At 37.5% G+C, this 24378-nt stretch overlaps 1 protein-coding gene across 2 annotated transcripts; it reads left to right on the top strand.

Annotated features, from left to right (window-relative positions):
- Window positions 1–646: 646 nt before the first annotated feature.
- Window positions 647–22963, top strand: LOC127096656 (uncharacterized). 2 transcript variants are annotated; one of them, XM_051035204.1, is made up of 13 exons: window positions 647–1193; window positions 1930–2653; window positions 3506–9492; window positions 11534–13032; window positions 13729–13992; window positions 15369–15589; window positions 16068–16339; window positions 16785–19818; window positions 19931–20060; window positions 20177–20700; window positions 20796–21707; window positions 22077–22256; window positions 22574–22963. In XM_051035204.1, the coding sequence occupies exons 1-13, from the start codon at window positions 850–852 to the stop codon at window positions 22769–22771; spliced, it is 14289 nt and encodes a 4762-aa protein (XP_050891161.1). In that variant the 5' UTR covers window positions 647–849; the 3' UTR covers window positions 22772–22963. The 2 variants fall into 2 exon arrangements, with proteins under 2 accessions (XP_050891161.1, XP_050891162.1); XM_051035205.1 differs by lacking the exon at window positions 647–1193 and having other exon boundaries at window positions 2482–2653; window positions 3444–9492.
- The last annotated feature ends 1415 nt before the right edge of the window (window positions 22964–24378 follow it).

The raw sequence follows: 24378 nt of genomic DNA, 5'->3' as shown, positions 1-24378 counted from the left end.
TGTCAAATACCGCTGGAACTTCCGCCAGACCTTCCCACCAGCCATCGCTCGATTAGGTCATCACACAAAGACCTCAAACATCTCAAGAAAATCGTGGGAGACCTCGAAGACAAACTAACACACCTAAATGTGGAAAATGGGGACGTTATAATCGGGTCAGTCATTAGTTTATTGTCAGTCCAATGTAACAAATTATTACCACATCAATAAATTTATTTATTTTACATTATTCTTTTTTATTTAATAAATAGACAAAATAAAAAAAATACAAGGGGTGTATGCGTCAGATGAATTGGCGCATTCACCACATGAAACACTAAGGCACCAGGGGTATTGACGCCCCCTCATGAGAGCCAATGCATGCGCCAATAGCATTGGCGTCTTCTCATGAGGAGCCCAATACATGCGTCAGTGCTATTGACGCCTCCTTTGGTTGCCTAAGGGATGCGTCAATTCACCTGGCGCATCCTTTTTTAAAAGTAGTTATTTTTGTATTTTTTAAAATTATTTATTATTTATTATTTATTTTTAAATGATTATTTAAAAAAAAATTCAAAAACAAATAACAAAATTATCAACTAACTTGAACAATTTTAATATTTATTTATATATTTACTTCAATTTTTCTTTTATACTTTTCCAACCATGTTGGTGACGAGCAAAGAAAAAGAATAGAGGAAGAACTTGTTGAGTTTTTACTGTAACAGAGTTGAACACGCAAACTCCACGTCTAACATCACACCCAGTCAAGTCTCTCATGTAACTGCACCGGCAAAATCCAATTGAATCCCAAAACATCATCATTAAACACAATAGAAAACCCCAATCTCCTCCGAATCGCCGGGAATCATGGCGACTCCGGCGCCGGATTCAATCTTCCTCGAAGACTTCGGCCAGACAGTCGACCTCACCCGCCGCATCCGCGAGGTTCTACTCAATTACCCCGAGGGAACAACTGTCCTTAAGGAACTCATTCAGAACGCCGATGACGCCGGTGCCACCACCGTTTCCCTCTGTCTCGACCTCCGCTCCCACGGCCGCGATTCTCTGCTATCGGATTCCCTTTCGCAGTGGCAAGGACCCGCACTTTTGGCCTACAACAATGCTGTTTTCTCTGAAGAGGATTTCGTTAGTATCTCGAAAATAGGCGGGAGTAGTAAGCACGGACAAGCTTCTAAAACCGGTCGCTTCGGGTATTTTACCAATTTTATGTTCTTCAGTGTGAATTCGTTCATCAGGTTGATGTTTATGCTTTTTTTTGTGCCGTTAACCGGTTCTAATTCCAATGCTGTTGAGTTAGGGGCTATTGAGAATCTAAGCTAAGCTAGGTACTTGATGTCATGGTTAATGGCGATGCATTACAAGTGATATATGGTTGCTGTAGAAAGTGTTATTGTATTGCATTGTATTGTTATTGTTATTGTGCTTGCCATGTTTTGCTTTTTGTTTTTTATGCTGAAGGCTTGCCGTGCAGTAGTTTGTTTTATTTATTTTCTTCATTATAAACTGTGAGAACGAAAGCTGGTCTCTCTGCAATGCAGTGCCAAAATTCTGATAATGAGAGTGACAGGGCGTGTCGGAATGTCCGAATAATATTCAACTCATAAAATTAATGAGAGACGTGGGTGAGTTTTAGTGTGTCATTAGATTGTGTCTCACAGATACGTGTTTGTGATTCTTGATTTATAGGAGAATCATGGTTAAATGCAGCTGATGCAGCCTCAAAAGCTGTCTAATTGCGGCGACATTAAAATCCATCTTGTTGTGTTCTAGATTGTGGCTCCGAATCTTTAATTTAAACCCTAATTGGATTTTTGAATCTGAATTTCATTAATTTTGGCACTGGTTTTAGTAATTAATAATGCTCACGGTCTTCTTTTTTCTTCACATAAATATTTCCCGTATTCATTATTGCTCTATGTTTTCCAGGGTTGGCTTCAACTCAGTTTACCATTTAACAGATCTTCCTTCGTTTGTGAGTGGAAAATACGTGGTATTATTTGATCCTCAGGGTGTTTATCTTCCCAGAGTTTCTGCAGCGAATCCTGGGAAGCGCATTGACTTCACCAGTTCATCCGCTCTCTCTTTTTACAAGGATCAGTTTTTCCCCTTTTGTGCGTTTGGTTGTGATATGCAGAGTCCTTTTGCTGGAACTTTGTTCCGTTTTCCTTTGAGAAATGTAGATCAGGCAGCCAAAAGTAAGCTTTCAAGGCAAGCATATTCACCAGAAGACATCTCCTCCATGTTTGCTCAGCTCTTTGAAGAAGGAATTTTGACTCTTCTCTTTCTAAAGAGTGTGCTATGCATTGAAATGTATGTGTGGGATGCTGGCAAACCTGGGCCAAAGAAAATTCATTCATATTCTGTTAGTTCAGTAACTGATGATATGGTTTGGCATCGGCAGGCACTCCTCAGATTGTCCAAGTGTTCGAATACCCCAACTGAACTGGATGCATTCCCATTGGAATTTGTAAGTGAGACAGTGAGTGGAGGAGAAACAGATAGACAAACAGAGAGATTTTATGTGGTACAAACAATGGCCTCAGCATCCAGTAGGATTGGCTCTTTTGCTACAACTGCATCAAAAGAACATGACATTCACTTAATGCCGTGGGCATCAGTTGCAGCATGCATTTCTGATAATTCACCAAATGTAATTAATTTGCAATATCTTATACTTATGTCTTTTACTTTTGGTTCTGCACCCATGAGCATGTATTTAGTTAACTTTTATCTTTTATCATAGTTATGAATGTGTGAGTATGGTGAAAGTAGTAACCTATTTTGCTTCATTTTTGTTCATCCAGCCTAGCAATTAATTTGACTGCAGCTTCTGATTGAAAGTTAGGCATACAACAGTTTGGAGTTTTCTTTTCTTTTGGCCTTGTTTATAAGGGTTTGAAGAAATTGTATTGCTCAGGTTAGAGTCTTGGAGTGATCAGGTCTAGGAGTGAAGGGTGACATTAGAATCTTAAGAACAAACTCACGCCTTCATGACTGTTATTGGTTTGAATTATGTGTGTGTGTGTGGTGGTGGTGGTGGTGGTGGGGTGTGTGTGTGTGTGTGTGTGTGACATTAGAATCTTAAGAACAAACTAACGCCTTCATGAATGTTATTGGTTTGAATTATTTCTTTTGGCACTTCTGAGGTTTTAATAAAGGTATTTAAGTTACAGATGTATCTTATATTTGTTAGGCCATTACGGATATGGTATACCTTTTTCTTGTTTTTGAACCTTCACTCTTCTTTTGCCCCCTCGTAGGATGTGGTATCTTTTCTTCCTTTGTATGTCTCTAATTGTAAATTTGTTCTTTATTCATCCATCCAATAGAAAAGGTCTGAAAATTTTAATTGTGTATGATTTTCACAATAAGAACTGCCGACCCTTGTTTTTGAAGGACAATTCTACCATCTATTAAAATTTTCACATTTTTTTGTGAAGGTCTTCTTTGTTGCTATATCTCCATGGTTCATCCCTCATATTGCCATGTATGGTTTTTACAGAACAAAGTTCTTAGGACTGGTCAGGCATTCTGTTTTCTTCCACTACCCGTTAGAACTGGACTCAGCGTACAAGTCAATGGTTTCTTTGAGGTATCATCAAATCGTCGTGGCATTTGGTATGGGGATGACATGGACAGAAGCGGAAAAGTTCGTTCTATCTGGAACAGGCTTCTTCTAGAAGACGTTGTGGTTCCTGCTTTTGTGCATATGCTGCATTGTGTAAAGGAATTGTTAGGGCCAACAGACTTATACTATTCTTTATGGCCTATTGGTTCCTTTGAAGAGCCATGGAGCATTTTGGTTCAACAAATATACAGAAGTGTTTGTAATGCTCCAGTTATCTATTCAGAATTGAATGGAGGAAGATGGGTATCACCGAGCGAAGCCTTTCTTCATGATGAAAAATTCACCAAAAGCAAGGACCTTGGTTTGGCTCTCATGCAATTGGGAATGCCAGTTGTGCATTTGCCCGATTCATTATTTGACTCTCTTTTAAAAAATAGTACCAGCAAGGTGGTTACTCCTGGTACAGTACGTGATTTTCTTAGGGAATGTGAAACATCTAATTATTTGAGCAGATCATACAAGCTGCTATTATTGGAATATTGCCTTGAGGATCTGGTTGATGATGATGTTGGTAAAGAGGCTTACAATCTGCCCTTGCTTCCTTTAGCAAATGGCAGTTTTGCATCATTTTTGGGAGCATCAAAAGGTAATTCATACTTCATTTGTGATGAATTAGAGTACAAGCTGCTGCAGCCTGTTTCGGACAGAGTGATTGATCGTAGCGTTCCTTCCAACATATTGAGCAGACTCTCTGGTGTTGCAATGTCTTCAAATACCAACCTTGCTCTATTCAGTATTCAATATTTTGTTCAGTTATTCCCTGCATTTATGCCAGCTGACTGGAAATATAAAAGTAAAGTATTCTGGGATCCAGACTTGTGTCAAAAGCCAACATTATCATGGTTTTTGCTATTCTGGCAATATCTAGGAAAGCATAATGAAACATTGCAACTATTTAGTGATTGGCCAATTTTACCATCCACGTCTGGATTTCTTTTAAGACCTTCCAGACAATTGAAAATGATAAATGGAAGCAATCTCTCGAATGCAGTACAGGATATTCTTGTGAAAATTGGATGCAATATATTGAAGTCAAGTTATGTAGTTGAACATCCGGATTTATTCAATTATGTATCTGATGGAAGCGCAGCAGATGTCCTGCAATCAATTTTTAATGTATTTTCAAGTGCTGACATTATGCAAATTTCACTTGACAGTCTGATAGCTGAAGAACGAAATGAACTCCGCAAATTTCTTCTTGACCCTAAATGGTATGTTGGACACTCTATGGATGAATTCAGCTCAAGGTTTTGCAAGAAATTACCTATATATCAAGTCTATGGCAGAGAGTCTGTTCAAGATTGCCAATTCTCTGACTTAGAAAATCCTCGGAAGTACTTACCACCATTGGATGTGCCTGAGTTTATTCTGGTGGACATTGATTTCATCGTCAGATCCTCAAGTATTGAAGAGGAGGATATTCTGTCTAGGTATTATGGAGTTGAAAGAATGGGGAAAGCAGAGTTTTACAAGGAGCATGTTTTTCATAGAGTTGGGGAGTTGCAAGCCGAAGTTCGTGATAGCATAATGTTGTCCGTTCTACAAAATTTGCCACTTTTGTCTCTTGAGGATGTATCTATCAGGGACCTGTTGAGAAATTTGAAATTTATCCCAACACTCACTGGGGCTCTCAAGTGTCCTTCAGTTTTATATGATCCTAGTAATGAGGAACTGTATGCGTTACTAGAAGACTCAGATAGTTTCCCTTGTGGTGCTTTCGGAGAATATGATATCCTTAATATTCTACGTGGCCTGGGCCTTAGAACTTCAGTGTCTCCAGAAACTGTTCTAGAAAGTGCTCGTTGTATCGCGCATCTGATGCATGAGGATCAACAAAAGGCATATTCAAAAGGGAAAGTACTTTTCTCTTACCTAGAAGTTAATGCATTGAAATGGCTTCCTGATCAAGTGGATGGTAATAAAGGAGGAGTTAACTGGATGTTATCACGAGCAGCAACTGCTTTTAAGTCTCGCAACTCAAAATCTGATCTTGAAAAATTCTGGAATGACCTTCGACTGATTTCCTGGTGCCCAGTTTTATCCTCCCCTCCGCTTCACTCGTTACCGTGGCAGGTTGTTTCATCAATGGTTGCTCCTCCAAAACATGTAAGGCCACCGAATGATTTATGGTTAGTCTCAGCTAGCATGCGGATACTGGATGGTGAATGCTCTTCCACAGCTTTATTGTATAGCCTGGGATGGATGTCACCGCCAGGAGGAGGTGTAATTGCTGCCCAATTGCTAGAGCTTGGAAAAAATAATGAGATTGTGACTGATCAAGTTCTTAGGCAGGAATTAGCCCTGGCAATGCCAAGGATATACTCGATACTGACAGGAATGATGGATTCAGATGAGATTGAGATTGTTAAGGTTGTTCTTGAAGGCTGTCGATGGATTTGGGTGGGAGACGGATTTACAACCTCTGATGAGGTCGTCCTTGATGGTCCTCTTCATTTGGCTCCATATATACGAGTTATACCAATTGACTTGGCGGTTTTCAAAAAATTGTTTCTAGAACTTGGCATTCGGGAATTCTTGCAACCTGCTGACTATGCTAGTATTCTCCATAGGATGGCAAATAGAAAAGGCTCATCTCCTCTTGACACACAGGAGATTAGGGCTGTCACACTAATAGTGCATCAGCTAGCTGAAGCTTACCATCACGAACAAAAAGTTCAGCTCTATCTTCCAGATGTGTCAGGCAGACTATTTCTTGCAGGTGACTTGGTTTATAACGATGCCCCCTGGTTGCTTGGCTCCGAAGATCTTGATGGCTCATTTGGAAATGCATCGACTGTGCGTTGGAATGCAAAAAGCACAGTTCAAAAATTTGTGCATGGAAACATTTCTAATGATGTGGCAGAGAAGTTGGGTGTCTGTTCTCTTCGCAGGATGTTGCTGGCTGAGAGTGCAGATTCAATGAATTTTGGTCTATCTGGAGCTGCCGAGGCTTTTGGACAGCATGAGGCATTGACAACGAGGCTTAAACATATTCTTGAAATGTATGCTGATGGACCTGGCACTCTGTTTGAGCTGGTACAAAATGCAGAAGACGCCGGAGCTTCTGAAGTAATATTTCTTTTGGATAAATCTCAATATGGGACTTCTTCCATTCTTTCTCCTGAAATGGCTGATTGGCAAGGTCCTGCTTTGTACTGCTTTAATGACTCAGTTTTTAGTCCACAAGATCTTTATGCAATTTCTCGTATTGGTCAAGAAAGTAAACTTGAGAAGGCTTTTGCAATAGGAAGATTTGGACTGGGATTTAATTGTGTCTATCACTTTACAGACATCCCTATGTTTGTTTCTGGTGAAAATATAGTAATGTTTGACCCTCATGCCAGTAATTTGCCTGGAATATCTCCTTCCCACCCTGGTTTACGAATTAAGTTTGTGGGACGGCAGATTTTGGAGCAATTTCCAGATCAATTTTCTTCAATGTTGCATTTTGGCTGTGACTTGCAACAGTCCTTTCCTGGCACACTATTTCGGTTCCCTCTTAGAACTGCAGGTGTTGCCTCCCGGAGTCAAATTAAAAAGGAAGTTTATGCGCCTGAAGACGTCAGATCTTTATTTGCTGCTTTTTCTGAGACTGTTTCTGAAACATTACTTTTCTTGCATAATGTGAAATCTATCTCTATTTTTATCAAGGAAGGAACAGGAGATGAAATGCACCTACTGCACCGTATACGCAGAACCTGTATTGGTGAGGCTGAAATCGAATCTACTGAAGCCCAGGATGCGTTCAACTTTTTCAAGGAAAATAGACGTGTTGGAATGAATAGAGTCCAGTTTCTGAAGAAGCTAAGCCAATCCATTGGCCGAGATTTGCCTTATAAATGCCAAAAAATCTTGATTACAGAGCAAGGCATATCTGGTCACCATTTGCACTATTGGATAATCTCAGAATGTTTAGGCGGTGGGAATGTTCGAAAGGGCACATCTGAGGCATCCAATAGCAATTGTTACAATTTTGTTCCTTGGGCATGTGTGGCTGCATATTTGAATTCTGTTAAGCTTGGCGGGGACCTACTTGATAGTTCAGAGGTGGAGGGTGATGGTGTAGTTTCTCCTGACATTTTTCAAATTACTAGTTTGCCTACACATCCACTGGAAAATTTTGAAGGTCGTGCATTCTGTTTTTTACCTTTACCGATCAATACTAGTCTTCCTGCTCATGTAAATGCATACTTTGAATTATCATCAAATCGCAGGGATATCTGGTTTGGTTCTGATATGACAGGGGATGGAAGAAAGCGGTCAGACTGGAATATATACCTCCTTGAAAATGTTGTTGCTCCTGCCTATGGTCGTTTGCTTGAGAAGGTAGCACTGGAAATTGGTCCTTGCAATTTATTCTTCTCATTATGGCCAACAACAATAAGCTTAGAACCTTGGGCATCAGTAGTACGGAAACTATATCAATTTGTTGCTGAATTTGATCTCCGTTTATTATATACTGAAGCCAGAGGAGGTCAGTGGATTTCAACCAAATATGCTATATTTCCCGATTTTACTTTCCCCAAAGCAGCCGAACTTATAAAAGCGTTGTCTGGTGCTTCTCTACCTGTCATTTCACTTCCACAGTCACTTTTAGAAAAGTTTATGGAAATATGTCCATCGTTGCATTTTCTGAAACCTAAGCTATTAAGGACTTTGTTAATCAAAAGGAAGCGTGAATTTATGGACAGGGATGCAATGATTTTGGCTCTTGAATATTGTTTACATGACTTGCAAGAATCCATGCAGTTTGATACACTCTTTGGCCTGCCGTTGTTGCCACTCGCAAATGGTTCCTTTACATTAGTTGATAAGAAGGGAGTTGGAGAAAGAGTTTACATTGCACGTGGTGATGAATATGGCCTTCTCAAAGATTCCATTCCTCATCAACTTGTAATTAATGCTATTCCAGAAGAAGTTCATAAAAAACTCTGTTACATTGCCCAAACAGATAGCACAAATATTTCTTTCTTGTCATGCCATTTGCTTGAGAAACTTCTCGTGAAATTACTTCCTGTAGAGTGGCAACATGCTTCACAAGTAAGTTGGACTCCTGGCATTCATGGCCAACCAAGTTTAGAATGGTTGCAACTGCTATGGAATTATCTGAAAGCATATTGTGAGGATCTTCTAATTTTTTCTAAGTGGCCTATATTGCCTGTTGGTAATGATTGCTTGATGCAGTTAACACCAAATTCAAATGTGATAAAAAATGATGGTTGGAGTGAGAAAATGTCTTCTTTATTGTTGAAGGTTGGATGTTTATTCTTGAGGCAGGACCTGCAACTAGAGCACCCTGAATTGGAATGCTTTGTCCAATCACCTACAGCAAGAGGTGTATTAAATGTTTTTCTGGCTATTGCTGGGGAGCCACAGAAGATTGAAGGGATTTTTACACATGTATCTGAAGGAGAGCTTCATGAACTTCGGAGCTATATCCTCCAGTCAAAATGGTTTTCTGAAGAGCAAATTGATAGCACACATATTGAAATCATCAAACATCTTCCTATATTTGAGTCATACCAAAACAGAAAACTTGTAAATTTGGTTAATCCTATCAAATGGCTTGGTCCTACTGGTGTTCGCGAAGTTCTTTTAAGGGATAGCTTTATAAGAATTGAATCAGAAATGGAAGGGGTCATTATGAGAAGGTATTTAGGGATAAAAGAACCAACAAAAATGGAATTCTTCAAAGATCACATATTCAATCATATGGCAGAGTTCCTTTTGAATCAGGAAGTTGTAACATCCATTCTGAATGACGTTCAGGATTTGATCAAAGAGGATATCTCTCTCAAGTCTTCACTTTCTGCTGTACCATTTGTTCTGGCAGCCAATGGATCTTGGCAACAACCATCTAGGTAACATTACAGTTTTTCTTCCTCTTCTTTTGCCAACATAGTATCTTATATACAATGTCTTTCTTTATTATATAACAACATCTTTTCTGTGATATTGCTGCTAAATACTATCAGTGCCAGGAAGAAAGCAATACAACATGTTTGCAATGTTGTACTAGAAACAGCATCATTAATTGCTGTTGGAACAAAGCGATAAATATTTTCCAGGACAACATCTATCACGCTAAATGTTGTACTGGGAACAGCATCTATCACGCTAAATGTTGTACTGGGAACAGCATCATTAATAGCAAGTCTGCAATAAAACATGCTATGGTTTCTTAAATTTTTAACGTTTCCTCAAATTTTTAAATGATCTGATTATTTTAAGGCATTTAAATGACTTGAATATTCTATTATGTTATAGATTTTTTGAAAAAAAAAGGTTGGAGACATCTTACAAATCTGCTGGGTTGTTTCCTGATATTCCATGAGAAGGCTGTTTGTTATGGCAGAGTTTAATCAACCATTTTGGGAATAGTTTCTGCTGTCACGCATCTGTTGTGGATACAAATTTCAGTACAGATTTATGTGATCTATATTTCCATAACACACTAGTTTCTTTTTCCTAGCAGATGTCTGTGAAATAGAACTACAGAAGCGTTTCACCTTCTAAGTAGTCTTTGTTATACAGTATTATAATTTAACATTAGTATTGAAAATTGTAGCTACTATATTATGTAGAAAAAATATTTCAATATATTTCAAAGTGCAATTTACAATACTAGAATAAACCTGCTTAAATAGAGATAAATATAAACCTAATGAGCTTATTTAATGGCCCTTACACTAATAAACTAAAACAACTATAAATGTTATTATTTACGGTCTAATATTTACATCCCCGTCAAGCTGGTGAATGAATATCAATCATTCCAAGCTTGCAAGTTGTTTGAATCGTTCTGTTGGTAAATCCTTTGTTAACAAATCTACCCGTTGATGCCCATAAAGTATGTAGGCTATAGTTATCAATCCACTATCCAACTTTTCTTATGAAATGTCGGTCAATCTCGATGTGTTTTGTCCTGTCATGCTGAACATGATTATGTGCAATACTGATGGCCGATTTATTGTCGCAACAACTTCTTAGGGCCTTCATGCTGTATCTTCTAGCACTTTGTTTCATCGACAACAACTCACAAATTTTCAATGCCATAGCTTTGAATTTTGTTTCTGCGCTTGATCGAGCAACTACACTTTGCTTCTTACTCCTCCAAACAACAAGGTTTCCACACAAGAAGGTACAATAGTCCGAAGTAGATCTTCTATCAATCACCAAACCTGCATAATCAACATCTATGTAAGCCTCCATAGTTAGACTTCCATTTTTTTAAACAAGAGTCCTCTCCCTGGAGTGACTTCGAGATATTGTAGAACACGATCTACAACCTGCAAGTGTCTCACCCTCGGATCATGCGTGAATTGACTCACCACACTGATTGCATGTGCCGAATCCGGCCTAGTGTGTGCCAAATAAATCAACTTTCTCACTAACCTCTAATACCGACCCTTGTCGACTTTGACACTTTCCTCCTCATAGCTTATCTTATGATTTTGTTCGATGGGAACACTTGTAGGTTTGCGTTCAAGTTTTCCAGTTTCCTCTTAACGGATCCTCTAAGATTATAAATTGATTCTAGGAAATAACTTAAGATTTTCTAATATAATATGAAAAATATTATAAAATGAAATTGTGTTTAACCTGCAACCTTAATTTGATTGGAATAATCACACTTTAACAATAATATATGTTTGCACTCATGTTGGAGTTTGACCAAACCAAAACAGGTAATGCATCAATTGCTTGATAAAAATGTGCTGCAGTTAGATATCATGTTATCTGTAAATTATTCAAAGTAATTTGTGTAAATGTGTGAACATTGATTTTCTGGTGCATGATATCATCTATTGATATTTATCCTTAAAGGGTTAAGCTTCTTGATTAAGTAATTTACTTGCTTCAAAACTGGCGTTTGGATTACTGACTAGAATATTAATGCAGGCTTTATGATCCTCGGGTTCCTGAGCTTAAAAAGATGCTGCATACAGATGCTTTTTTCCCCTCTGACAAGTTTTTAGATCCAGAAATTTTGGATACTTTAGTTAGCCTTGGACTTAGGACCAGTATGGGATTTTCTGGTTTGCTTGATTGTGCTAGATCAGTCAGCTTGTTGCACGAATCTGGGGACACTGAAGCCTTCAAGAATGGTAGAGAGTTATTGGGGTTTTTAGATACATTATCGCGTAAGCTCTCAAATAAAGGAGAAAGTAAGAATGGTGATGAGTGGATTGACATGGCTGTGGGAAGCAGCAACATAATGGATGATGCTGTTCTATGTGATGGCTCCTGTGAAAATGAGAGCTCCACGAAAGATATTGATTCATTTATTAGCAGCTCTATTCTTGACATGCCAGAAGAAGATTTTTGGTCTGAATTGAAGCTAATCTCTTGGTGTCCAGTTATTTCTGATCCACCTGTTAGGGGACTTCCTTGGTTACAATCCAGTAACCAAGTAGCATCCCCCACAATTGTGAGGCCTAAATCACAGATGTGGATGGTATCTTCATCAATGCTCATATTAGATGGCGAATGTGACGAGACATATCTACAAACAAAACTTGGGTGGATGGATTGCCCAAATGTAAGTGTTTTATCAAAACAATTAATTGAGCTATCTAAGTCCTATACACAGCTGAAGACACATTCATTGCTGGATTCTGATTTTGATGCTCACTTGCAAAAGGAAATACCCTGCCTTTATTCAAAATTGCAAGAATATATTAATGCTGATGACTTCATTGAACTGAAAGCAAGGTTAGGTGGTCTTTCTTGGATCTGGATTGGTGATGATTTTGTATCCCCAAATGCACTTGCATTTGATTCACCAGTAAAATTTACTCCTTACTTATATGTGGTTCCATCTGAACTGTCAGAGTATAAAGATTTGATGATAAAGTTAGGAGTCAAATTGAGTTTTGGTATTTCAGACTATCTTCATGTGCTACAGAAGTTGCAGAATGATGTGCATGGAGTTCCTCTTTCAAAAGATCAGTTAAATTTTGTCTGCTGTGTTCTTGAAGCTATACAAGAATGTTGCCCGGAGAAGTCACATTTTGACCCTTTTGACAGTCCCTTGTTGATTCCTGATGCTTTTGGAGTTCTTATGTATTCAGGAGATCTTGTATACAACGATGCACCTTGGCTGGAAAACAATTCTCTTGTTGGGAGACATTTTGTGCATCCATGTATCAGCAATGATTTGGCAGAAAGGCTGGGAGTACAGTCAGTTCGTTGCCTCTCTTTAGTCAGTGAAGATATGACTAAAAATCTGCCGTGCATGGACTACAATAAAATAAATGAACTTTTGGCTTTGTATGGAAACAGTGAATTTTTGTTGTTTGACCTTCTTGAGTTGGCAGATTGCTGCAAAGCCAAGAAATTACACCTAGTTTATGATAAGAGGGAACATCCTCGCCAGTCTTTGCTTCAGCACAATTTAGGTGAGATATTTTTTAATAATTTTGACCTGCTTTTTGGAGTATATCGCATTCTTCTAGGTGTCAAGGGTTGTCCTAGATTTTTTAACCCAAGTGGTTCCCCAAAATGGCTGTATCCGTGCTGGGTTATATTAGTGGGCTCACCATGCTACTCAAGTTGAAACTTGTGGATTGAGCTATATGATTTGAGAAAAGGTGAAAGATGCAGAGGTAGAATCAGACCAATGTAATGAGGGGCCTAAGTAGAAAGAACACCATACTTGCTTAGTGAGCTTAGCTGCTTAAACCATAACCAGCTATGTATGTGACCATAAAAGACTTGACCTATCTAGTGGGTATGCCTATGAGGGTTCTATGTGTATTCCGTTCCTTTCTCATTCAGCGTTTAGGTTGCTGCCTTGTGACTTGGTGGCCACAGGTTCTACTTAACGAAGCAGCTTTCCCTTGTTGCCTTGTACCTTTCTTCCTCATGCACATTGCTGTCCTTTCTCATGCATAATTGTTTGAAACATCATTCTAGCTGTTCACAGCCTTTCGTGCATAATTGTTAGAAACACAATTGCTTTTGCTCATGTGCTGTTTATTTGTAGTGAAATGACCATATCGTGTTTAAGTTTTATTGTTTTTTCTTTTATTATTATTATTATTTTTTTTATCTTTTCTAAATTGCTGTTAACATGGCATGCTTTATTCATACAGGTGAATTCCAAGGGCCTGCTCTTGTAGCAATTTTTGAAGGTGCTTGCTTGAGTCGAGAGGAATTTAGTAGTCTCCAGCTCCTTCCTCCATGGAGATTACGTGGCAACACGGTTAATTATGGTTTGGGATTGGTTTGTTGCTATTCAGTATGCGACCTTCTCTCAGTTGTATCTGGTGGCTACTTTTATATGTTTGATCCTCGTGGTTTGGTACTTGCTGGAGCTTCAACTAATGCCCCATCAGCAAAGATGTTTTCTTTGATAGGTATAGTGCGATCATCTATATTAATGTAAAATAATTTCTTTACGTTTCCTTCTCTGCCACGTTGATGATTTTTTACTGCACTGCTGACTTATATCACTGTACAGTATGCACTTTAGGTCGAAACATATTTTACAATACCATATGGTTGGGGTTGTTGGCTCTAAGAATAGTAGGCATGGATGTTTTCAGCATTTGTACTGAAAATTTTGAACACTAGTACAGTTGTAAAACAACTAGGATAATATTTTCCGAATAATACTTGTTAAGAAATGTGGTTGGGCTTAACTCAATCCTACAAAACCAGTTTATATGGTGAGGATTGTCCCCACTTATAAAGAGATAAAGACATGTTCTGGCCATATATTGTCCGATGTCGGACTCTTAACACACACCCTTATGCACAGGACTCTGAAGCGTGGAAATAAATGGCTGGTGGCCCGATAGCGGAAACCTGATAGCAGGTGGTCCACTAGATCTTAAATGAGGTTCTTGATACCATGTTAAGAAATGTGGTTGGGCTTAACTCAATCCTACAAAACCGGCTTGTAGGGTGAGGATTGCTCCCACTTATAAAGGCATGTTCAGACCATATATTGTCCGATGTGAGACTCTTAACGATACTCATAAGAAAGAGGGAAACACTCTTAACTATAATCATTCACTAATTTTTTTTTTTGTTTCCACATACCTTCTCTTCAGATTTATCAAGGTACACGGTTTTTACTTTGTTGTATTCTTTGAAATTTATAGAAGATAAATACTCATAATTTCTTTTGGGCTCAAGTTATTTTCAGTTTTGGAATAATTACTCATTCACTTGATTAATGATATATAAAGATTGGTTAGTTTGCAACTGTATATTGACATATTTAGTCATTTAAGTTGTTTACTGTTCCTAAACAGGAAAATTTTCAGTTTTGGAATAATTAATCACTCAATTGGTTAATGATGTATAACGAGTGATTAATGAGCCATCCTTTATTAACATTATTAGTCATTCAAGTTGTTAGTTATTCTTAAAACGGAAATACATTTTCAAGAAATTCATAAATATATCTATAGTTTTATTCTTAGATGTCTTTAATGGTAATCAGTTAATGATCATTTCAAAGATATGGCCTTTGATGTGTTACAAAATTGCAAGGCCTGCAAGTATTTTCTTTTTTACTTGCATGTATATTCGTTGTGTGTCACTGTTTCTTGCTTGTCATCTTATATTTTAATGTTTTTTCCTCCTTACTATTTTTGTCTAATGACGTAAAAGAACATTATTATTCAATTATTTTCTTTTTAAAATCTGAAAAATATATATCATCAATTTTGATATTCGCTTTTCTATGCAATAGTAGAACTAAGTTTATTTTTGAGATTTTCAGGTACTGATCTGAAACAACGATTTCATGATCAGTTTAGTCCAATGCTTATCGATCAGAATGACCTATGGTCATTATCTGATTCTACTATTATTCGGATGCCTCTGTCATCCGATTGCTTGAAGGTTGGATCTGACTTGGGGGCGAACCGAGTAAAGCATATTACTGACATATTCATGGAGCATGGATCTAGAGCACTCTTATTTCTGAAGTCAGTATTGGAGGTGATTTTATAACTTCTGTTGCAGATTGATACAGAATGAAAGAAAAGCATGAGATTTAGCAGATCAGATTAGAGTCCAAAATTTATTTTTTAATGATTAGATCAAACCCTTAAAATTTAAATAAACATCCATATAAAAATATATCAAATTATTTGTTTAATTAATAATAGATCAAACCCTTAGAATAAACCCATATAAAAATAGATCAAACCCTCAGAATAATTATTAATAAAATTGTATAGTATTGGCTCGTGCATTGCATGGATAGGCTTCTAGTTATTGACTCATTTTAGAATGTTCCTTATCCTCTATAATTTATTCACTCATTTTTCTATTTAATATAAAAATCATATAAAACACTTGTAGACACATTTGTCTTGTTTGACATTGACACTTTGCTGCTTCACGAGAAAATTCTTGTTTGGAATGCTTTCATAAATCTATCCTGAACTAGAGTAAAAACTGTCCTTCCATACAGGTATCAATATCAACATGGGAGGAAGGACAATCACATCCATGCCAGAATTTTTCAATTAGCATTGATCCATCGTCTTCTATTATGAGGAATCCATTTTCAGAAAAGAAATGGAGAAAGTTCCAATTATCAAGACTATTTAGCAGCTCTAATGCTGCAATTAAGATGCATGTAATAGACGTGAATTTATGTTCAGAAGGAACTAGATTCATTGATCGATGGCTTCTTGCACTCACTTTGGGTTCTGGGCAAACAAGAAATATGGCACTAGATAGGTATGTTCTTTTATATAAAATGTAGTGAATTATGTGTCTACTACGATGCACAAATTGCATGGATATCAACAATCCATGTTGATATCTTGCAACTAATTGATGGCTGTTTTTGCCTAACTTGAAAACCTTCTCACTTATTGATGGATCATTTTTGGGAAGCATGAAGTTCTTTGTTGAACTAAAAGATAAAATAGTCACGAATAAGAAAACTAGAAACTGAGAAATTTATGAATGTGCCGTATTTTCCTTAATTTGGCTTATTTCTTGGAAAATATTCTTTTTGTTTCCCTAATTTTGTACTTAATTAAGATTTTCTTTTTCTTTATTCCTTTTTAAGAAATGCGCTGTCTTCTTTATTGTATGCTTTGTTAAACAACATTTTTTTCTTTAACTTTTGAAGTTGATTTTGAGTTAACATGATTGAAGTTTCATATTTACTTTTCAGACGATATCTTGCTTACAACTTGACTCCTGTTGCCGGAATAGCTGCACTTATATCAAGAAATGGCCATCATACAAATATATACTCAACTAGCTCAATTATGACTCCTCTTCCTTTGTCTGGTCATATAAACTTGCCTGTGACTGTCTTTGGCTGTTTCCTTGTGTGTCACAACAAAGGCCGCTATCTCTTTAAATACCAAGACAAGGGTGCTTCAGCCGAGGGAAACTTTGATGCTGGAAATCAGTTAATTGAATCATGGAACAGAGAGCTCATGTCCTGTGTATGTGATTCCTATGTTGAAATGGTTTTGGAAGTTCAAAAGCTGAGAAGGGATGCTTCAAGTTCTATAATTGATTCTAGTACCCGTCCAATCAATCAATCTCTCAAGGCTTCTGGAGATCAAATCTACTCCTTCTGGCCACGTTCTTCTGAGAGGGAAGTTCTAAATGATCAACTTGATGGCCACAGTAACATCCCTTCAAGTTCAACTACAGTTCTTAAAGCTGACTGGGAATGCCTTAAAGAACGGGTAATACATCCATTTTATTCTCGAATTGTTGACCTTCCAGTATGGCAGCTGTACTCAGGAAATTTAGTCAAGGCTGAAGAAGGCATGTTTCTTTCACAGCCTGGGAATGGGATAGTTGGTAGTTTACTTCCAGCTACAGTTTGCAGCTTCGTAAAGGAGCATTATCCTGTATTTTCAGTACCATGGGAATTGGTGACTGAAATTCAAGCTGTGGGTTTTTCGGTGCGTGAAATTAGACCTAAAATGGTTCGGGATCTCCTAAAAGTTTCTTCAAAATCAATCAATCTTCGATCAGTTGACATGTATATAGATGTTATTGAGTACTGCTTATCAGATTTTCGGCAAACAGGGTCATCTAGTTTGCCCAGAGATAACTTACCAGTTGATTTAGCTAGTACTGATGTTTTGTTTCCAGAAACTTCTGTCAGAAGCACTTCTTCTCAGCTGGAGTCTAATACCCACAGCTCCACTGGCATACCCACTCAGGGCGCAGCCAGTTCTGCAGATGCATTGGAAATGGTGACAAGTTTAGGAAAGGCTTTATTCGATTTTGGACGGGGCGTTGTTGATGATATTGGTAGAGCAGGAGCACCGTCGGCTTATAGGAATTATGTGACAGGGATAGGTCAAACTAGGGACATCCATTTAATATCGTTTGCGGCGGAACTCAAAGGTTTACCATGTCCAACTGCCACCGGCCATTTAAAGAAATTGGGTGTAACTGAACTTTGGATTGGGAATAAGGAACAGCAGTCATTAATGGTTCCCTTGGGAGAAAAATTTGTTCACCCTAAAGTGTTAGACCGACAGCTCTTGCGTGACATTTTTTCTAACATATCCCTTCAAGCACTATTGAAATTGCAGAACTTCTCTTTTAATCTGCTGGCTCATCACATGAAGCTAATTTTCCACGAAGATTGGGTGAACCATGTAATGGGATCAAATACGGCTCCATGGCTTTCATGGGAGAAACTGCCTGGTTCTGGCAGTCAAGGGGGTCCTTCCTCTGAATGGGTTAGAATATACTGGAAAAGTTTTAAGGGCTCTCAAGAAGAATTGTCTCTTTTCTCTGATTGGCCCCTAATTCCAGCTTTTCTTGGTAGGCCAGTCTTATGCCGTGTAAGAGAACGACATTTGGTCTTCATTCCTCCTCCTTTGGAGAAAACGACATCCACTACTAGTGTTATAGAAAGAGAATCAACTGATGTGAGTGGTGTTGGTGTATCTAGGGATAATAACTCCGAATCTGAGATAGCTGAGTCCTACATTTCAGCTTTTGAAAGACTCCAAACTAGTTACCCTTGGTTATTGCCAATGTTAAACCAGTGTAACATACCCATATTTGATGAGGCATTTATAGATTGCGCTGCTTCGAGCAATTGTTTTCCTATTCCTGGGAGATCACTAGGATTGGCTGTTGCATCCAAACTTGTAGCAGTAAAGCAAGCTGGATATTTCACCGAACCTACTAACTTCTCAGCTTCAAACTGTGATGCACTTTTTTCACTTTTTTCGGATGAATTCTTTTCCAATGGCTTCCGTTATGCACATGAAGAAATTGAAGTTTTGCGTTCGCTCCCTATATATAAAACAGTTGTTGGTTCTCACACTAAGTTACAAGGTCAAGATCAGTGTATGATCCCTTCAAATTCATTTTTTAAACCATATGACGAGCATTGTCTTTCTTATGCCACTGATTCAAATGAAAGTTCATTTGTTCGAGCCCTTGGGGTACTGGAGTTGCATGATCAACAGATCTTAGTACGGTTTGGGTTGCCCCACTTTGAAAGGAAGCCTCAGAATATGCAAGAGGAAATATTAGTATACGTTTTTAAAAATTGGCATGATCTTCAATCAGATCAATCTGTTGTTGAAGCTTTGAAAGAGACTAAATTTGTTAGAAATTCTGATGAATTTTCAACAGATCTGGTGAAGCCGATGGAACTACTTGATCCCGGTGATGCTTTATTGATATCTATTTTCTTTGGTGAAAGAAAAAAGTTTCCTGGGGAAAGGTTTAGCACTGAAGGTTGGATTCGAATATTAAGGAAACTTGGCCTTCGAACTGCTAGTGACGTAGATGTAATTATGGAATGTGCCAAAAGAGTTGAGTTTCTTGGAATTGAGTGCATGAAATCAGGTGATTCGGATGATTTTGGGGCAGACACGACCAACTCCCGTCCTGAAGTTTCACCAGAAGTATGGGCATTGGGAGGATCTGTAGTTGAATTTGTTTTCTCTAACTTTGCTCTCTTTTTTAGCAACAACTTCTGTGATCTTCTTGGCAAGATTGCATGTGTACCTGCTGAACTGGGGTTTCCAAGTGTTGGTTGCAAGAGGGTGCTTGCTTCATATAGTGAAGCTATTTTATCTAAAGATTGGCCACTGGCTTGGAGTTGTGCTCCCATTCTATGTAGACAATACGCTATGCCTCCAGAGTACTCTTGGGGAGCTCTCCATCTACGCAGTCCTCCAGCTTTTTCCACAGTTTTGAAGCACTTGCAAGTAAAATTAATACTTTTGGTTTAGTTACTATCTTTATGACACCATCTAGAAAAAAAACTTTATCTGTATGACTTAACTATATGAATTTCATTCCAACATTGTTTTATCCTAGGTGATTGGAAAAAATGGAGGTGAAGATACTCTTGCTCATTGGCCCATTGTTTCAGGATTGGACATTGAAAAATGTACCTGTGAGATTCTAAAATATTTGGACAAAATCTGGGGTTCCCTTTCTCCTTCAGGTGCTTTACTACTCTCACCTTATTGCATTTGGGTCAGTAGTGACCTGACATGTACATAAGCTTAGTAATGGTATAAAACAAGTTCATTGATTTTCTAATTACTTTTGCTTTGACAGATGTTGCAGAGCTAAGGAGGGTGGCCTTTCTGCCTGCTGCAAATGGAACACGCTTAGTGACCGCCGATGCTCTTTTTGCTCGTTTGATGATTAATTTGTCTCCATTTGCTTTTGAACTTCCTGCAGTATATCTCCCATTTGCAAAGATACTTAAAGATTTAGGACTCCAAGATGTGCTAACACTGTCCGCCGCAAAAGATCTTCTCTTAAATCTTCAGAAAGCTTGTGGGTATCAGCATTTAAATCCCAATGAGCTTCGTGCTGTGATGGAAATTTTGAATTTCATTTGCGATCAAATTGGTGAGGGTAACCCATTTGATGGTTATGATTGGAAATCAGAAGTCATAGTACCTGACGATGGCTGCAGACTTGTTCATTCCACATCCTGTGTCTATGTTGATTCTGAAGGCTCTCGATATGTCAAATGTATTAATACTTCTAGAATTAGATTTGTCCACTCAGATCTTCCTGAGAGAGTATGTATTGTCCTGGGTATCAAAAAATTGTCTGATGTCGTCATCGAGGTAATAAGATTTCAGATGCATTTTCCTATGTTATGTAATGTTATTTTTAAATTGATGAGGCTTTTACTTACTGAAAGGTTTCGATGTGATTTTAGGAACTAGATGAGAATCAGATACTTCATACTTTGGGATCTGTGGGGTCTGTTTCACTAGTGACCATCAAACAGAAGTTATCAAGTAAATCTCTTCAAAGTGCTGTATCGACTGTTGTTAATAGTATGGGGAGTTACATTCCTGTATTGAATAGATTTCCTTTGGAAGAAATAGAAAGCTTATTGAACTCTATTGCAGAAAAGCTGCAATTTGTTAAGTACCTTAAAACAAGGTTTTTGCTCTTGCCGAATTTAGTAGATGTTACATGTGCATCCAAAGATTTTATTATCCCAGAGTGGAATAATGAATCTGCACATCGAACTCTCTATTATATGAACCAAACAAGATCCTGTATTCTAATTGCTGAACCACCATCATATATTTCCCTTTTCGATCTCATTTCTATAATTGTCAGCCAGGTATTAGGCTCTCCTATCATATTGCCTATTGGATCCTTATTTGATTGTCCAGAAGGATTTGAGATTGCAGTTGTTAATGTTTTAAAACTTTGCTCGGACAAGAAAGAAGTTGAATCCGTGAATGGAAGTAGCAATATGGTTGGCAAAGATATATTGCCACAAGATGCTCAACTTGTGCAGTTCCATCCATTGAGGCCCTTTTATTCTGGGGAAATAGTTGCATGGCGATCTCAACATGGAGAAAAACTGAAATATGGCAGGGTTTCTGAGAATGTCAGACCACCAGCAGGTCAAGCAGCTCTGTATAGATTTAAGATTGAAGTTGCACCCGGGGTTACAGAAGCTTTCCTTTCATCACAAGTATTTTCATTTAAAAGTGTGTCAGCAAGCAGTCCCCTGAAAGAAACATCGGTGCATGATAGCCCCGTATTAGAAAGTAGCAGGTCCCGCGTCGATTTCCCAGAAAGTTCAGGAAGGGGGGAACTCAACTCTCAGGTTCAGTGTGTTGACTTTTTTTTCTTTCTAATTAGAAGTATTTATTTGACGTGCTATATGCTTCGAACTTTTCCCACCTTTTCTGATGAGGAAAGAAGAATTTTTCTTAAATTAAATCTTCAGTCATTACAGGCATTCTAATTCATGACCCATCGCATGCTTTCGGGCAATGGTGAGAGAGAGAGCAGTCTCTAAATGAAATACCTTTTCAACTGCTAACTATATTGTTTAAGACTATAGCTTCCTTTAACTGTTTGTTACTCACAATCTTTCATGTAAAGCATATTATTCATGCTATGGCATTTTTTATATTGATTGTAGGTCTTGTTTGATGTGCTTAAACTGAATGAGAATTTTGTGTGTTTGCAGGTGCCATCTTTGAGAGAGCAGTCTGGCAAAGTTTCAGCTGTGGAACTGGTACATGCTGTAAATGAAATTCTTTCTGCTGCTGGGATCAATATGGATGCTGAGAAGCAGGCTCTACTTCAAAAAACGGTAGATTTGCAAGAAAATCTGAAAGAATCACAGGCAGCACTACTGTTGGAGCAGGTTGGTGATTTCTAATTTAGGACAATGTGTATGCTTGATTTCATTTTTGGAGGAGTCAAAGTTGATTCTAGAGGTGTAAAATTGATTTGACATGTTTGAATATTCTCTATGCCTCTGGAATTGATTGTAATTTGAAGCTTTTGCTTCTATAAACCGTCCTCAAAGCCTTAAATAATTGAGAACGGTTTTATATTAGTTTAAAAAAGTATTTTGATTGAACAACAAAGTAGTTTCCTAGATTCTTTGAGATGCATTTATATGGTAGAGTAAAATTTTTTTTTTTTAAAAGACTTACCACATTATAATGTATTGTACAGGAAAAGGTTGAACGATCAACAAAAGAGGCCGATACAGCAAAAGCAGCATGGACTTGTCGGGTTTGTCTGAGCTATGAGGTTGATATAACATTAGTTCCTTGTGGTCATGTGTTATGTCGGAAATGTTCTTCTGCAGTATCAAAGTGTCCTTTTTGTCGGCTTCAAGTTACAAGAGCTATCAGAATTTTTCGTCCATAGCATATTTACTGATTTGATAAATCTTTTGACAATGTATATAAGTTCCATTTGGCATTGGTGGTTAACTTCTTCTGTCTTGAAAGTATTTCTTCAAGAGTTTAATCAGATAGAAATTAGCCAGCCACATGTAGGTTCTTGTGTAAATCATGTGATTGAAGCCCAAATATATGGGATGCTTTTATTGTTTTTCTAGAGTCTTGGTATTACATATGATGAAACAGTAAGATCAAGGGGAGTGATTAAACGAAAATGTAGTTCATCATAGACCACCTATGACGGTGTTCCATATTAACCTCAACCCTAAGGTCAGTTTTGGCTTCTATAAAAGGTATTAGATAATTGATAAAAAAAAATTAATGTTATTTCAAAATCCCATGATTTGCTATGATGTGTCTCTAAATCACTAAAACCCAATCAATGATATTTTTACTTAAATTTAATTTAATATTTTCCCCAAATACTTAAAACAGTTCTTCATTACATTCTTTGATTTTATAAATTTAATCTTGAATATTGGTTAAACACCAACTCTTCATGCAGCAATATCAAATTCTTGAGATTTTAACTTGACAACCCTCTGATTACACCCAACACTCCATACATTCAAAATGCCAAATTGTTCTTGATTGAATTTCCGTTTAAAATTTCTGGTATGCTAAAATGAAATTTCTGGTACAAATAAATTTTTTGGTAATGTATCGTAAATTTTCGGTATCAAAAGGTTTGGTAAATTTCAATTAATTTCAAAGGTTTTGAAGTTTATCATTGGATATCAGAAATTTTAACTAAGTGAAATTTTAAAAGTTCAGAATTTTGTCGACAGTTTTGGATGACATTGATTATACCAATAGGTTTGTGTGGATCAGAGTAAATGCAAAGTTGTATAAATAAGAAGTTATTTGTTGTTTGATAAAAACATCTCAAAAAATATCTCTTTCTTAATTTTTGATTAAAGTAGAAGTGTACCTCAACGAAATTTCACTTTCGTAGAATTTTGGTTTTCGGATGGTACTATATCACTTGTCGGCCTAACATTCAAGTTAAATGACTTGTCTGATATTGAAAATAGGAAGGTGAAAAAAATCGAGTCTCGTGAAGATTAGATTGATACTGGCAGAAGGGTATCTTATTACATTAAAGACGGATGGAGATGTGAAGAATACGTGGAGATCATCTTGCCGTAGGTTAACAAAGAGGCTGATCGAGTTAGATGCTAAGATTTCAAGGTTTATCGACGACATAATGAAGATGATGAAACGTCCAGAATCATCTGGTAGTGTCTAGGTTTTCTTATTTATCACCGTTTTTTAAAGTTATGTAATCGATTATCAAATGTTAGTTTATGTTGATGTTGTATGAATGAAAGCTCAAAAATATTATCTAATAAAAAAGTTTTAATGAAGATGTCTGAGTAATATACAAATAATACATAATATACAAAAAAATCTAAATAGCCCCCCCTATTGTACTCAGCAACACCATCAGGATGTAATTATCTAGCCCTCAATCTCCTCGTCCGTGGGGACTCCATTGGGGAGTGTTGCACTCTCTTATCACAGATGGTGAGGAAATGCTCGTATATTCAACACTGATATCAAAACACAAAC

This window comes from Lathyrus oleraceus, chromosome 6, assembly GCF_024323335.1.
Source record: "Lathyrus oleraceus cultivar Zhongwan6 chromosome 6, CAAS_Psat_ZW6_1.0, whole genome shotgun sequence".
Lineage (NCBI taxonomy): Eukaryota > Viridiplantae > Streptophyta > Magnoliopsida > Fabales > Fabaceae > Lathyrus > Lathyrus oleraceus.
This window is presented reverse-complemented; position numbering and strand designations above follow the sequence as displayed.

Bases quoted from the DNA above. Each gene is read 5' to 3' on its own strand.
- LOC127096656 (XM_051035204.1), top strand. From the start codon at position 850: ATGGCGACTCCGGCGCCGGATTCAATCTTCCTCGAAGACTTCGGCCAG. The intron at 1,194-1,929 runs GTATTTTACCAA...TATGTTTTCCAG, and splicing joins TCTAAAACCGGTCGCTTCGG to GGTTGGCTTCAACTCAGTTT. The intron at 15,590-16,067 runs GTGATTTTATAA...CCTTCCATACAG, and splicing joins TTCTGAAGTCAGTATTGGAG to GTATCAATATCAACATGGGA.